The sequence below is a fragment of the Lissotriton helveticus genome, chromosome 1_1 (genome assembly GCF_964261635.1).
Source record: "Lissotriton helveticus chromosome 1_1, aLisHel1.1, whole genome shotgun sequence".
NCBI classification, from domain to species: domain Eukaryota; kingdom Metazoa; phylum Chordata; class Amphibia; order Caudata; family Salamandridae; genus Lissotriton; species Lissotriton helveticus.
The window spans coordinates 1331226936-1331241597 of NC_136057.1; the positions used below are offsets into that span (position 1 = coordinate 1331226936).

A 14662-nucleotide genomic window follows, 5' to 3' on the forward strand; every position below is an offset into this window, starting at 1 on the left:
AAAAATTTATATTCTAACTCCAGGGGGTACAACAGTAGGGTACGTGTTGGATGGTAATGGTATGCATTGTAATGGTATACGATGTAATGACTGCGTTATAATGGCATGCATTGTAATGATATGCGTTGTAGTGTCATGCGTTGTAATGGTTGCGTTGTAATGGCATGCTATTTAATGGATGTTGCGTTGTAAAAGTTTTGTTGTAATGGTAGTGCGTTGTAAAAGTTGCGTTGTAAAGGTTGTTTCCCATGCAGTGGTGTACAGGCAGTGCAGGGGCTCAAGGTGGGACTGAGAATGTAGAAATGAGAATTCACTGAAATAATTTCTACATGCTACTGAAAAAGTTGGTATGCAATTTCTACAGCACACTCAGGATCTTTATTACACAGCATGGAGACTATTTGGGAATTCAGAGGCCTGACACACATGCTGCTTTGGACTTTATAGCACTAACTGTCCTAAGGAATGACTCACTCCATGACTACATCTTTTGCCATATTTTAAAACACATCAACAAAGCAAATTATTCTGCCACATTTTTCTGAAATGAATTCTCACTCACACTGGGTTCTTAGACACATGACAGTATGCCTTGCAATTTCTTAAAATGATTACTACAGTGAAAGAGAGTCTTGCTGGGAGTGCTGTTTCAGATTTTAGGACAGTGCAGTGGGGTTGTATGACGTTACAACGCATACTTTTACAACGCACACCTTTACAACACATTTTTTACAACGCAACATCCATTACAACTCATTTCAATACAACGCATAGCAATACAACTAATTTTTAAAAACTACCTTTACAACGCATTCCATTACAACGCATACTACCTTTACAAGGCATACCATTACAACAAATAACATTACATTGCATGTATGTAAGTATTGGATAGTGTAGGGGTAAAAATTAATATTCTAACTTCAGGGGGTACAACAGTATGGTAAGTGTTGGATGGTAATGGTATGCATTGTAATGGTATGCGTTGTAATGACTTCGTTATGATGGCATGCATTGTAATGGTATGCGTTGTAGTGTCATGCGTTGTAATGGTTGTGTTGTAATGGCTTGCTATTTAATGGATGTTGCGTTGTAAAAGTTTAGTTGTAATGGTAGTGCGTTGTAAAAGTTGCGTTGTAAAGGTTGTTTCCCGTGCAGTGGTGTTCAGGCAGTATAGGGACTCCAGGTGGGACTGAGAATGTAGAAATGAGAATTCACTGAAATAATTTCTACATGCTACTGAAAACGTTGGTATGCAATTTCTACAGCACACCCAGGATCTTTATTACACAGCATGGAGACTATTTGGGAATTCAGATGCCTGACACACATGCAGCTTTGGACTTTATAGACTTAACTGTCCTAAGGAATGACTCACTCCATGACTACATGTATTACCATAATTTAAAAACACATCAACTAAGTAAATTATTCTGCCACATTTTTCAGAAATGAATTCTGACTCACACTGTGATCATAGACACATGACAGTATGCCTTGCAATTCAGTAAAATGATTGCTACCGTGAAAAAAAGTCTAGCTAGGAGTGTTGTTTCACATTTTAGGACAGTGCAGTGGTGTACAGGCAGTGCAGGGGCTCAAGGTTGGACTGAGAATGTAGAAATGAGAATTTACTGAAATCATTTCTACATGCTACTGAAAAAGTTGGTATGCAATTTCTACAGCACACCCTGGATCTTTATTACACAGTATGGAGACTATTTGGAAATTCAGAGGCCTGACACGCATGCTGCTTGGGACTTTATAGCACTAACTGTCCTAAGGAACGACTCACTCCATGACTTCATCTTTTGATATATTTTAAAACACATCAACTAAGCAAACTATTATATCATTTTTAACAACAGCACTGTACTGCAAAAAAATATCTCCTCAAACACATACCAAATGCTCCTTTCACAATGTTTTTCCCAAAACAGACAAATTCAAAATCAGACTCTGTACAAATAAACTCCTGCTTCCACATTAGAATACATTTTCAATTTAACTTAAACTGCACAACGTAGAACCCCTACAAATTAACAACTCACCTTTAAATATGCTGTTGTAGTTTTAGAACAGTGTCAATTACACACCAGATTTTCTTAAGCAGAATCTCTGAATTGTGCACCAATCACTGGAATCATAGAATGACATAGCTTCCCTCTCATTTTACACTCATATTCTTGGAGATAACCAATCAGATATCTTCCCACACAAATTCAAGACCAAACTAACATTTTAATCGGTTCTACATTGAAACACTTTCAATCTCACATAATATTCAACCTTCCCCCACTACTCTCTCTGCCTGTTACCATGGTAACACTCCATAGAACACCTAACTGAACACACAGGTGAAAAGTTCATCTGCAAAGCAAACCAGCAAGGGTGTCTGACTTTTCAAAACAGCAGCGAATCCTGTGCAATGTTCCTTTCAATCACTTTCTCTCAACCATTAGCATTTCTCCTTAAAACAAAACAGTAGCATGCGCCCTAGTTTTCAATGTTGAATTTACAGAAACCACCAATCATTTATTCTTTTTCAAGTGCAATGAATCTCATCCACATTTTTTTCTAAACCCCAACTTTTCAAACTGCCATTTCATTTCCAGAGCCCATCTGAGTACAACCTGATCTCCCTTCAAGATGCTTAGAGTATGGATTGTAGGACACAGCTATATTTTCTGGAGTGAAAGGTATGCAGCAAATAGATGCTTTCTCAACCTTGACTTACCAAATGTGGATATTATGTGGATTGGCCAGAGAGGATTGAGATGTCATCAATTGATGCCATTGGTAAAATCCTTTTTGCATCTCCCACACCCTGACCTCATAACTGTGCACTGTGGTGGCAATGACCTAGGCACTTTGACTGGGGTAGGTCTGGAAATGCTTTTAAAGGACACCTTTGGGCAATGGATGTCACTTTTTCCACAAACTGCCTTTGTATATTCTAATATATGCCAAAGGCAAAAATGGAACTGGTACAACCAATATTGTCCACGGATTGAGAAAGCAAGGAAACATGTGAATAAGTCTGTTTCTGCTTTCCTCAGAGACTTTGGTATGGGTTCTATATATCACAACAACTTGCATTACAACATGCAAGGCATTTATAGAGGAGACGATGTACATTTCACAGATGAGGGAAACAGAGTCTTCCTCTTGAATTTTAGACTCTGCATCGGTACTTACTTGTAGGTACAAAAAACACTCAATAAACACAATGGCTCTTTTTAGAGCCAACCAACATCTAAACACTCAAACTTGTTATTTAACTGTATTTTTTTTATTTAATTGTGCCCAACGTGCGCGCACCTCGCGAAATTTTGCCTCGAGGGTGCGTGCAACATGCGCGCACCTCGCGATTTTTTTTTTTAATAAATAGTTTTTTTTTACCTTTGGGGTCCTTCAGGGACCCCCAGAGAAGGCCTAGGGGGTCAGAGAGTCTCTACCCTGCCCCCTTTTCACATTCTCCACTTTTGTTTTTGAATCACTTCTGCCTCGAGGGTGCGTGCAACGTGCGCGCACCTTGCGATTTTTTTCCAGAAAAAATAAAATTTATTTTTAGGCCTTCGGGGTCCTTCGGGGACCCCCTGAGAAGACCTAGGGGGTCAGGGAGTCTCTACCCTTCCCCCTTTTCACGTTCTCCACTTTTGTTTTTGACTCACTTTTGCCTCGGAGTGCGTGCAACGTGCGCGCACCCCGCGATTTAAAAAAAAAAACATTTTTGGGGCCTTCGGGGTACTTCAGGAAGCCCCTGAGAAGACCTAGGGGGTCAGGGAGTCTCTACCCTGCCCCTTTTTCACGTTTTCCACTTTTGTTTTTGACTCTCTTCTGTCTCAGACACTTAATGGCGGCCAACACTTCCTGATTTCGACCGATTGGAATGTTGACAGACGTCTAACAGCAAATCAGAATTCCGCTCGTGCACACCCGATTTACACCATTTGAGCAAAAGCGTGATCTGCGAATCAGACTCTACCATTTTGCCAAATTTTTTGTAATTCCGTTCAGCCGTTCGGGCTGTAGCCGTGTCTAATCGTCCTATGGAAAAAAACATGGGGAAAACACGTTTTGGGATCCCCTTTTTTCTCAGCCCCCCTTGACGAATCCCCTCAAAACTTTTAGGGAAGGGGCAGACCGGAGCGGGCCATCTTCTTAGAGAAATTCGCAAAGATTCATCAACCGGCGCCAAAGTTTTTCCCAATAGAATGTTGCGGATTTCCTATGGAAACTAGGTCCTAACTATAACTACCTACTGGCGACCGCCAGTAGGTAATATATATATATATATATATATATATATATATATATATATATATATATATATATATATATATATATATAATTTATATATCCCCGCATTTTGTCTACTTACAACATTCGAAAATCCAGGCATCAACCATCCTATAAGGAGGTTGACAATGCACTCTCAACCTAGACTATTCACACTTTAATCAAATCAACCGTTTTCATGGAGTTTACATAAAGTAAGAGCTGAAAATGCCACTTTTTCCTACAGTGGGTAAATTATGTCAGTGCTTTGATGGGTTTCAAACAACTTTGCTTGAATTAATTGAGAGAAATACCCTCATCTCTCTGGCAATAATAAGCTAATATCAGGAAAGCGGGTGCACTACGTGGTCTGCTAAGTTTAAAACTAAGAGCTCTAGGTCCCTCCCCCTACTCCTGTGCACGTCCAGTAGAAGCATGGAGCAGTACACACCCATGCTGCTCTTGTGCAGGACAAGAAGGAGGCCAGCTCCTGCTCCAACACAAGGGAGCTGTTTCGGATGGGGGGAGATGGCCAGGACTGCGTAGGCTGTGATGGTCTCTCATGCTCCACCATTGTCCCTGCTTTTGGTGCTATGCTTTGTGTCGGAACACCCAGGTGGAAAACTCAGCCAGTTTCGAAAGAGAAAGCCCTCTGGGTAAAGCTGTGCCCCATTAGACACTGGGCCGCCCCTTTAAAATTCTGCATATGCTGTTGGCGGTGCCCCAAGGCGACAGCAACACCACAAGATGCCCAGCTTGTGTTTGGGGTCCATCCAGTAGCAGCAGCCGGCCCCTAGGCGCTGCCACATTAGTCTACTCTTAACTTTTCGTGGGTCTTATTATCAGAAAAAGCACTGGCTGGACAGTCAATTATGAAGTGTTGTTTTTGTGTGCTGTTGGGTGTCTATCACACATCACAGGGGCCCTGCCTCTCGGAGTAGAGAGGCAGACACTGCCTCTCTACTCAGAGAGTCAAATACTTAAAAAGGAGAGCCTGTGTCTAATTTAGAAGTTCCACAGTATGGACGCAACTAGACGCCAATTACAAAATTCACTTATTATTAAAATTGTTGGCGAACCATCTATTTGCCAGGGGGACCTGCAACCCAAAGTCCAGATACTGATCTTAAATTTCAAGCGGAATACAACACATGTGTACAGTGATGGAGCCGGGATCATGCCACAAGGTCGCATAATCCTGATATCCAGTCACCCTTTGCAGGAAGTGCCTGACATTCCATCTAAACTGATCACACTGAGCAAAGTTGGAGCATTAGTAAAACAGCTAAAGATAAATTGCTTAAATAAGGTACAAGGTACACTCTACCTAAATTGCATTACGAACTTGCACATGTGAGCGCTGTGTGGCAGACGCACTTTGTATTTTTAAGACACCCGTTTTGTATCTTGGTTAGTTTCATTTTATTATTCCCCGTTTTTACTGCGGCGCATCTTCCCCTCTTACCTGCACATAATTGGAGCACCACCGCTGTTTTAGCGGGTCCGGTTCTGGGGGTTTAGTATTCACTTTAATTCGGCCGCCATCTTGGGAGGGGTGGTGACGCTTTAACGCGCCACCTGGTGTGCTCTAGCTGTGCTGACTACACGTGACAGCTCTATTTAAGGCGGTTCGATCCCGGGCTCTGCCTGGACAAGGTACACTCTACCTAAATTGCATTACGAACATGCGCATGTGAGCGCTGTGTGGCAGACGCGCTTTGTATTTTTAAGACACCCGTTTTGTATCTTGGTTAGTATAATTTTATTATTTCCCGTTTTTACTGCTGCGCATCTTCCCCTCTTACCTGCACATAATTGGAGCACCACTGCTGTTTTAGCGGGTCCGGTTCTGGGGGTTTAGTATTCACTTTAATTCGGCCGCCATCTTGGGAGGGGTGGTGACGCTTTAACGCGCCTTCTGGTGCGCTCTAGCTGTGCTGACTACACGTGACAGCCCTATTTAAACCAGTTCTCAGAGCGCAGCGGTACAGCGCAGCCCGTCTGCGCCCGTCCGCGCCAGATCGGGCATAGGGGCTACTATGACTGCAACGCCTTGGTCGGCAGTTCGAGCGTCAGCCTCAGCAACTGTATTGTATACCGGTGAGACTTTGAAATCTTTACGTCCTCCGATTTCATTAGATTGCACTACTTGTTCCTTACCGACCCATAAATTCCAATGTGATGGCTGTAAGTTTCATACTGGTAAAATGTCTACTTGTAAGGCAATGAACCAGGTCCGAACGCGAGGTAGATGGAGGGTAAAAAAAACTCTCCCCACATATTCTATACTCCAGTTTTGGAGTATTAATTGTAGGTCCCTCCCAAAACATAAGCTAAACATCTTCGACTTTCTTGTTACTGAGAAGCCAGACGCTCTGTTTCTTACTGAAACCTGGCTCCACGAAAGTTCCGGTCCAGATATTGCCACCGCAGTCCCCAACAACTATGTTATGCTGAGGCAGGACAGAGACTCCGGAAAGGGAGGGGGCATTGCTATTATTTTCAAGTCATGTTATTTTTGTAAACTTGAAGCCTTTCCCCTGTCTGGATGCGAGGCGGCACTTTTTAAACTCGCAATTAACCCTCAATTCATCTTGTCTGGCCTCCTGATTTATCGCCCCCCTGGCAATGCTCATGCATGGACATCTTCGCTTGCCGACACCATAGCCCCTCTGCTTCTCAGGGCAGCAAACTTTACAATTCTTGGTGATCTAAATTTGCATCTTGAAGATCCCTCATGTACTATCAGTAAGTGTTTTTAACCGATTTAGAGGTTCTTAACCTTACGTTGTGCAATTCGGGCCCTACTCACTCTGCTGGGCATCAACTGGATCCCATTCTTTCTAACCTTCCTTTTGATTGCTCTGAGTGCTTGCCCTTTGGAGTGGTCGGACCACTTTGCTGTCCATTTCGCTCTATCTAACACCAAGCAATTTACTGAGAGCGGCCATGACAAGGGCGAATTAATTCATCGGTGGGGTAAACTTGATGTTTTGATGTTTAATCAGCACCTCTCTAACACCCGCCCTGAGAACGGCGACGTCCCACTTAAGGATTTGAATATTACTGTATCATCCTGGCTTACCAATGCTGTAAACACCGTCCTTCACCCACCCCGAAATTTTTTAGATCTCACCGCTGCCCGGCACCTTGGGTCTCGGCCGACTTAAAGGCCATGAGAACTAATTGCAAGGCTCTTGAAAGGAAATGGAGGCGCTCCTACTCGGCTTCCCGGAAGATCGCCTATAAAGAAGCCTTGAAGGGATATCATTCCCAATGTAAAGCCATGAGAGCTGCGTACACTGTAAACACAGTGACACAAGCTCAGAATTGCCCCCGCACCCTTTTTGCGGTTTTCAAAAAACTGACAGGAGTGGACACCATCCCGACTCCCCCAGTCCTGGAGGAAGCTCAGTGCAATTTCATTGCGGAATTCTTTATTGCCAAGGTTGAGCGCATATACGACTCTATGAGCACTCCCATAACAGCAAATCAACATCAATCGGGACCAATTGCCGTGAATGAGCTCCCGCTTTCAAAGGCAGTGGTAACAAACTGACAACTGTTTGATGACATCTCGTTTTCCTCCTGCCTGAATAGCGTTAGATCTGGCTCACCGTGTGATCCGGTACCTGCAAAGATCTTAAAATTGCTGGATCTCGAATCGCGGCAAGTTCTTATGAGACTCTTGAATGCCTCCTTAAATGAGTCTCACGTGCAACAGGACTGGAAGCACGCAATGGTTGTCCCTCTCCTAAAAAAGGCTGGAGCTGACATGTCCAACCTTGCCAATTTCAGACCTATATCCCTGTTGCCTGTTTTATCTAAAGTGTTGGAGAGGCACGTGAACATTCAGCTTACCCATCTTGCAGAAAATCAGGGCTTTCTACACCCTTCCCAGTCCGGCTTTCGTGTGCATCATTCTACCGAGACTGCGCTACTCGGGGTAACGGAGAGGTTACGGCACGGTATCGATCGTGGGGAAACTTTTGCCCTCATCCTTCTGGATCTGAGTGCGGCGTTCGATACCGTGTTTCATCCCATCTTATTGAACTCTCTCCGGTCCCTGGGAGTAGATGGTCCTGCATTGGCCTGGATTGCCTCCTTTTTAAGTGAGCGCACGTTCCAGGTCTTCTCTACTAAAGCCGCATCTGCTATTTGTCCTTTGGCGTATGGCGTCCCTCAGGGGTCTATTCTCAGCCCTTTATTATTTAATAATTACATCAAACCCCTAGCTTCCATCGCTGAGGACGCTGGGCTGACTATTTTTTCATACGCCGATGACACACAAATTGTCTTTTCCCTCTCCAGCACTGAAGGCAACAATGTGTCCAGCCTGAAAATCGGATTGTCACGAGTGACTGAGTGGATGCAGAGGCATCTCCTCAAGCTAAACGGTGACAAGACCGAGATTGTCATCTTGGGGAAACATAAAGATCCCTGGGGCCCGCAACACTGGCCTTGTGCCATGGGTCCCCTTCCTCAACCGGTCTCCGTGGTTCGCAACCTTGGATTCCTCATAGATGACAAGCTCTCTATGAGGCAACAGGCTACCAAGGTGGCTGCCATCTGTTTTACCACCTTGAGATGGCTCCAGAAAATTCTCTGGATGTTGCCACATGCCACCAGGAGAACCGTTGTCCAGGCGTTAGTAACATCTCGCCTGGACTATGGTAACGTCCTTTACCTTGGTGCCGATGTTGCGACCATAAATAAACTGCAGGTAGTACAGAATTCATCGGCCCGACTTTTATGTAACATCCCAAGGAGATCTTCGGCCACTCAGGCTCTTCGCGACTTACATTGGCTCAAGATCCCAAGCCGCCAAATTTAAAGCCCTATGCTACCTTTTTAAAATCAAGCAGGGCTCAGCCCCACTGTATCTTCAGAGTCTTGTTCAATCTTACAGGCCCAGCCGTACATTAAGATCTTCGGCTAACTGTGACTTTGTCATTCCAAGATTCAAACTTGTGAAGATGGGGGGGAAGATCTTTCTCCCATCTAGGCCCCAAATCCTGGAATGCGTTACCTACTGCTCTAAAATCCGAGACTAACATGTTTTGCTTCCGCAAAAAATTGAAAATGTTACTTTTTCAATAGATTCCCTGCCGCTCTAGCTGTCAATAATTCTGCTGTGATGTCCATTTTCTGCTTTAGTCTATCCCTTGCGCCGGGAAACCCACTGCGGGTAGCTGTTGCGCATTATAAGTTTTTTAATTAATAAAAAAATAAGATATGTATATATTAATGTTTTCATTTATATGAGAAGAAAATATCAAAACGGAATATGTTGATCCATTCTTTTACCATTTTTTACAACAAAAAAAGCAGAGAATAGATAAAAAAGCATAAATGTGCTCACTCATGTTTAACTTAGACATTAATAAAATAAACCAACCCAAAGGCGAGGAGGGAGTTAAAGCTCGACCTTAACATTGTGTCACACATTAACCAGCGGCTTCTTTCAAGTGGAGTACACCACTGTTGACTCTTGGCAGTCTGAGTTACATCGCACCTTTATCTTTCTTTTCGGGTTGGTCACTTTAGCCTGTATTGAGCATTGATCGATAGTGTCAGGAGTGACATTGTACGGAGTGACATTGTTTGGTCTGTGCCTGTGATGTCAGTAAATGCTCATTGCTCTTTTAAAGGAATGTTACTGTTTTATGTGGTTTGTGTTTATGTCTGGAGATGACCACGCCTGGACTTCTCTGCTGCTTATGGAGCAGGACAAACACTGGTTTGCATATGGCTGGTCTCTAGCTAGAGTGGCTTGGTGTGTGAAAACTGATCTGCAGCCCGAGCTATCGCCTATGGCTAAGAATAATGGAGGCATTCCTTCCATTACATGGTTGTTTGTTGTTAGACTTGTCTAGCACCTTAAGTTCCACAGACCTCACTTTTTTGTCATGTTTCTCGTACAGATTTCTGAATTTAGGAGCAGGAGGTGTCTGGAGTTGTGTTGTTGACACCAGAGAGGTTTCCACAGGTGACCTAGCAGCAAAAAAACAGAATGTGTTCTCGATTGTTGGCAGTAAAAAAGGAACCTTAACCGAGCCATCAACCTATGTACTGGTGCCTTTCAACTCAACAGGTGAGTTTGATTCCCAGGAGAATGCAAGAAGTGTCAGGTTTTGTGTTTTTATTGCTATTGATAGCACTTCATGGGCTCCATCGAAATACAGGTCTTATTTATTGTGATCGAAGTAGATAAACAGCGTGCAAAGTGCACCAGAATTGCAAATCCTAGTTAAGAAAGGGGATCTTACAGCAGTGTGTGTGTCCATGTCAATGGCATAGCTGCATAATTGCCCCCCCCCCCCCATTTTGTTACAAGCTTTACATATTGAGTCAAAAGCAGATACCGCATGGTCGACATACATTGATCTTAAACAGGCTCCTTGCTTCCCCACTCCAGATAGCGGGAAGGCAGGCCTCAGGACGGTAGTTAGTCTGATGAAAATCTCCGACTGAGAGCAGACATGGGTCACAAGCCAATGAATAATAAAATACACCACATCTCTGTGAGATAGGCAGCTCCCATATGGAAAGCGAAGGGAGTAGAATCCATTCGCAAAAACAGACGATCTGACCTAGTTAATGCAGATAAGCACACACCCAACTCCTCTATAGCCTCATCAGAGCAGGGACCCCATGTCTGCTGAGCTGCAACCTGTCATTTCTGTCTCTCAGCCACTGAGGGCAAATATGCAGCACCCTTTATCTCTGTCCTGGTGGTAATAGTACTTCCTTTTTTTATCAAGAGGGACTTACTGATTTCTTCTATGGGTGGGTTAGCATATGACAGGCAATCCAGAAGGAAGTTACAATAATCCCTCTACAAGGTAAATAGCATGTGGCAGGGGTACCACGCCGCGTGCCAGGCATGGTCAGAAGATGTCGCTCTGTTGGTGGGGGAGGCACTTGGCAAGGTGAGATCAGATGGTGGTGGATCAGATGGTGGTGGCAGCCCGACAAGGGAAGTTACGGCAGACCTGGCAGTGCAAGCACGTTGGTGGTGGGACAGCAGACACACTGTCTCGCTCAGCACCTTTGCTGCAGCAGGAACGGTTCCTACTGCAGTAAATGGCGGCTGAAAAAGGTTGCCTTCCTTTTTTGTAACATTTCACCACTTGATGAAACTCGTAAAGTTTACCCAAAATGGCCGAAGTTGTATGTTAGTAAACATTAGCAAATTCACACATCCCTGATTTGACTGTTCTGATAAATGCATACAATTCCAATATAGATCAAGAGGATATCATTGCAAGATACTCTGCAAAGCAGGCTTATACCCAAAATGTTAGTTCATGAAGTTTCATGTGACGTTAACTGTCCTTACCACTTGTTTATCTGCCCCTCATAAGGCCTGATTTAGATCTCGATGGACAGGTTACTGCGTCACAACCGTGATGGATATCCTGTCCAGCGAAATATAAATCCCATTATATCCCATGCAATTTATATTTCAGCGCGAGAATATCCATCACCGTTCAGACAGAGTAACCCGTCTGCCAAGATCTAGATCTGGCCAATAGTGTCATTTGTCCACATTTTTTTCCTGTCCGGAAACCACTTCTAATGCTCACAGATGAAATCACATTTGGCTACCAGATCTTTGAAGTACAATCATTTATACCCACGACCTGGTAGAACAATGAGAGATGTTTGATTTTCTCTCATTTCAGGGTTTGGACCAGTATTCCAGACAGAAGATGCTGACATTTTCAAGACTAAAGTTGCAAATTTAAAACCAGAGGCTGGTGGCCAAGATCCAGGCATGTGTTTATCAGCACTTGGGGTGAGATACAGCATTACTGCAGGGCATTTCAGAGAGCCGGGGGTGTTTTCTATGCCAATGTGTAATGAGGAGGCAGACTCTATAACCATGTGATGTATATACATTTGCTCATGCTTTTGCAAAATTGTGTGTCGTTGTTTCTTCAAATGTTTTTGTTTAACTGTTTAAACTGCAGTGTTAAAAAATGCAAATTAACCCAGTAAGACTACCCTTTGCATTAGAAATATATTCAAGTCACCCATTATCATCCCCAACATATTCAGTCCATCAGCAGTACTGAGTAATACGCCTTCCACACTATACAGCGAGTAAGTTGCACAATCAGGCCATTTTGGTTCATATAAATATGCCCACAAAGCAGCATTAAGCAGTATAATCTACTCCACCAACAATCAACGACTTGCAATGTAATAATTGATTCAAGCAGCATCAAGCAACAACATTGCCTTCAACATAGAAAAACCCTCAGAGCCAAAAAGGGATCGAAAGAGCTGTTTACATCTGCGGAGCAACGCAGAGCATCAGCTTAAACCTTATTGGTTTCATTTTGACAGAATTGCAAAAGTCACAGCCAGAATCATGTCCAAACAGGCCAATGTGATGAAAATCTCACCACGCCTTTGAAAAACAATTCCAAAATCACCCATTCGACAAATGCCAATCGGTGTGGCTTTGGTACTGACCTCCAGTGAGATTAAACTTCCTCCTTTCCAGGTTGGTCACTTAGGAGGAGCTGGTAGTTGCAAATGTCGCTACATGTTTCTTGTTTGCAGTCTCTACAATTTATGCATCTCTACAATGTTTTAAACGCAATCATGTATTGGATTGACATATGCTTCTTCCTGTTATTAAAAGCAAAACTATGGTCTGCGCACATTAGAGCTTATTTTGGTAGGTATAGCACATTTTCGTGACAGGGGTATGCAAAAACGTTGCTACCTTAACAAAACTTCAAGTAAATGATTCTTGCATCATTTCCTGCTTTCTGCTCACCTACGCCCAATCGTATGTTTTCTTTTACAGGTGTTTGTTAGTTGGTTTTAACACTGGATGTCTTATTCCTGTAAATACTGTAAGAGTGTGCTGCTTCAGTACCTCACAAGCAATTCGTATCCAACTTTTTTTTTAAACAACTTTATTGGCATTTTTATGTTCTCATTTACACGGTGTCAGGAGTATTACAATCAATTTCTGTATGTCAAATAGTAGTTTAGCAAACATTGATGTTACAGGTTCATTCTCTTCTCGTCTCTGTACCTAGATAATGTTTACCCTTGTGTATAGTGTCTCCGTTATTCCAGATCCTTCACAATTATACTCTGTTTGCTTATTTACTACGTGACTATTACTCTAGCCAACATTAACACTCAACTCCTCCTTCCCCCTCCCCTCTGGTAGATGTCTATTACACAACTTTGCGGCAGATTTACAAGGTCTGGCGCCTCCCTGCAAATCAGCAGGGATGCGCCAGAAAACTTGCGACACACAAAATTACCCGTGTGCTACCAATGATGCGCTGCTTTCCAATGGCAGATAGGCAGATGCATGTCGTGTCTGCCGGCGTAAGGTTGGCGCAGTGCTAGAGTCGTGTCGCGGGCGCGATGCAATTCCAGCACTGTTCCAACCAGGCCTATCTCTAACATGCTGCGTCACGCTTTACGCCTGCTTCAGGCAGGCGCAAGGTTTTGACGCATCAGCGTCGGAAATGTGAATGAGTGAAATTTTGTAGATTTCACTCAGGCACTTTTCCGAGGCTTTCCTGCGACAGACCGCCCACACTGCGACGGTATGCCCACATTATACGTGACACAGGTATAATGTGGTGTAAGGGTTTACGGCATGACACATCTCCCTAGATGCGTCACGTTGTAAATTCGTCACAGCATGGCGCTTGCTTTACGCCGCTGGTGCGTCACAGAAGTGACTCAGCAGCGGCGCAAATGCTTCACAAGTGCCTTGTAAATCTGCCCCTTTGTGTCTTCTCTGTGTCTGATCCAGTCTAAAAGGGAGTAAACAATAGTTTAGTGTCTTCCCCTATCTCTACTCACCTAGTATATTTATTCCGGAATTGTCCTTAGGGCACCGATCATTGCCGTCCAGTCAGAAATGTCATCCTCTATTTTAATTTATATCTAACTTATAAGATTATTTTCTTACTTACCAGACTCTGCCTTAAGGTTATACTATAAAAAATTCAGATCTGCTTGGCCTACCTATTTTGGTAGTCGTATTGCTTCAGCTTCCAGTTAACCCAAGGTGAGCTTCCCTGTAGTTAGCTCTCTTACAAATCCCTTGGCTGTCCTTTACACTTTGGGGCAGATTTACAAGCCCCTTGCGCCTCTTTTACACAGCCGTTGCGTCACTTTTGTGATGCAGCGGCAGCGCAAATCCAGCGCCATGGTGCGCGGTACTTACAACGTGACGCATCTGGGAGATATGTCACGTTGTAAAGCCCTGCGCCACAAGAAGGCATTCCTGCACAGGAACGCCTCCTAAAAGGGGCTGAGTGAAATCTACTTTTAGGGCCATGCTGCGTAAAAACCCTGCGCCTGCTTGAAGCAGGCGTAAGGATTGAAACAG

The 14662-nt window shown here is 43.7% G+C and overlaps 1 protein-coding gene across 4 annotated transcripts in view; it reads left to right on the forward strand.

The window, feature by feature from the left end:
* The window catches only part of LOC144823689 (von Willebrand factor A domain-containing protein 7-like), a 542335-nt gene that overhangs the window by 371580 nt on the left and 156093 nt on the right, over positions 1 to 14662 (forward strand). For all 4 annotated transcript variants that reach the window (XM_078682451.1, XM_078682442.1, XM_078682435.1 and 1 more), the window contains exons 7-8: positions 10206 to 10375; positions 11970 to 12082. In XM_078682451.1, coding sequence (XP_078538577.1) covers positions 10206 to 10375; positions 11970 to 12082 — 283 coding nt within the window. The remainder of the gene's footprint in view (positions 1 to 10205; positions 10376 to 11969; positions 12083 to 14662) is intronic.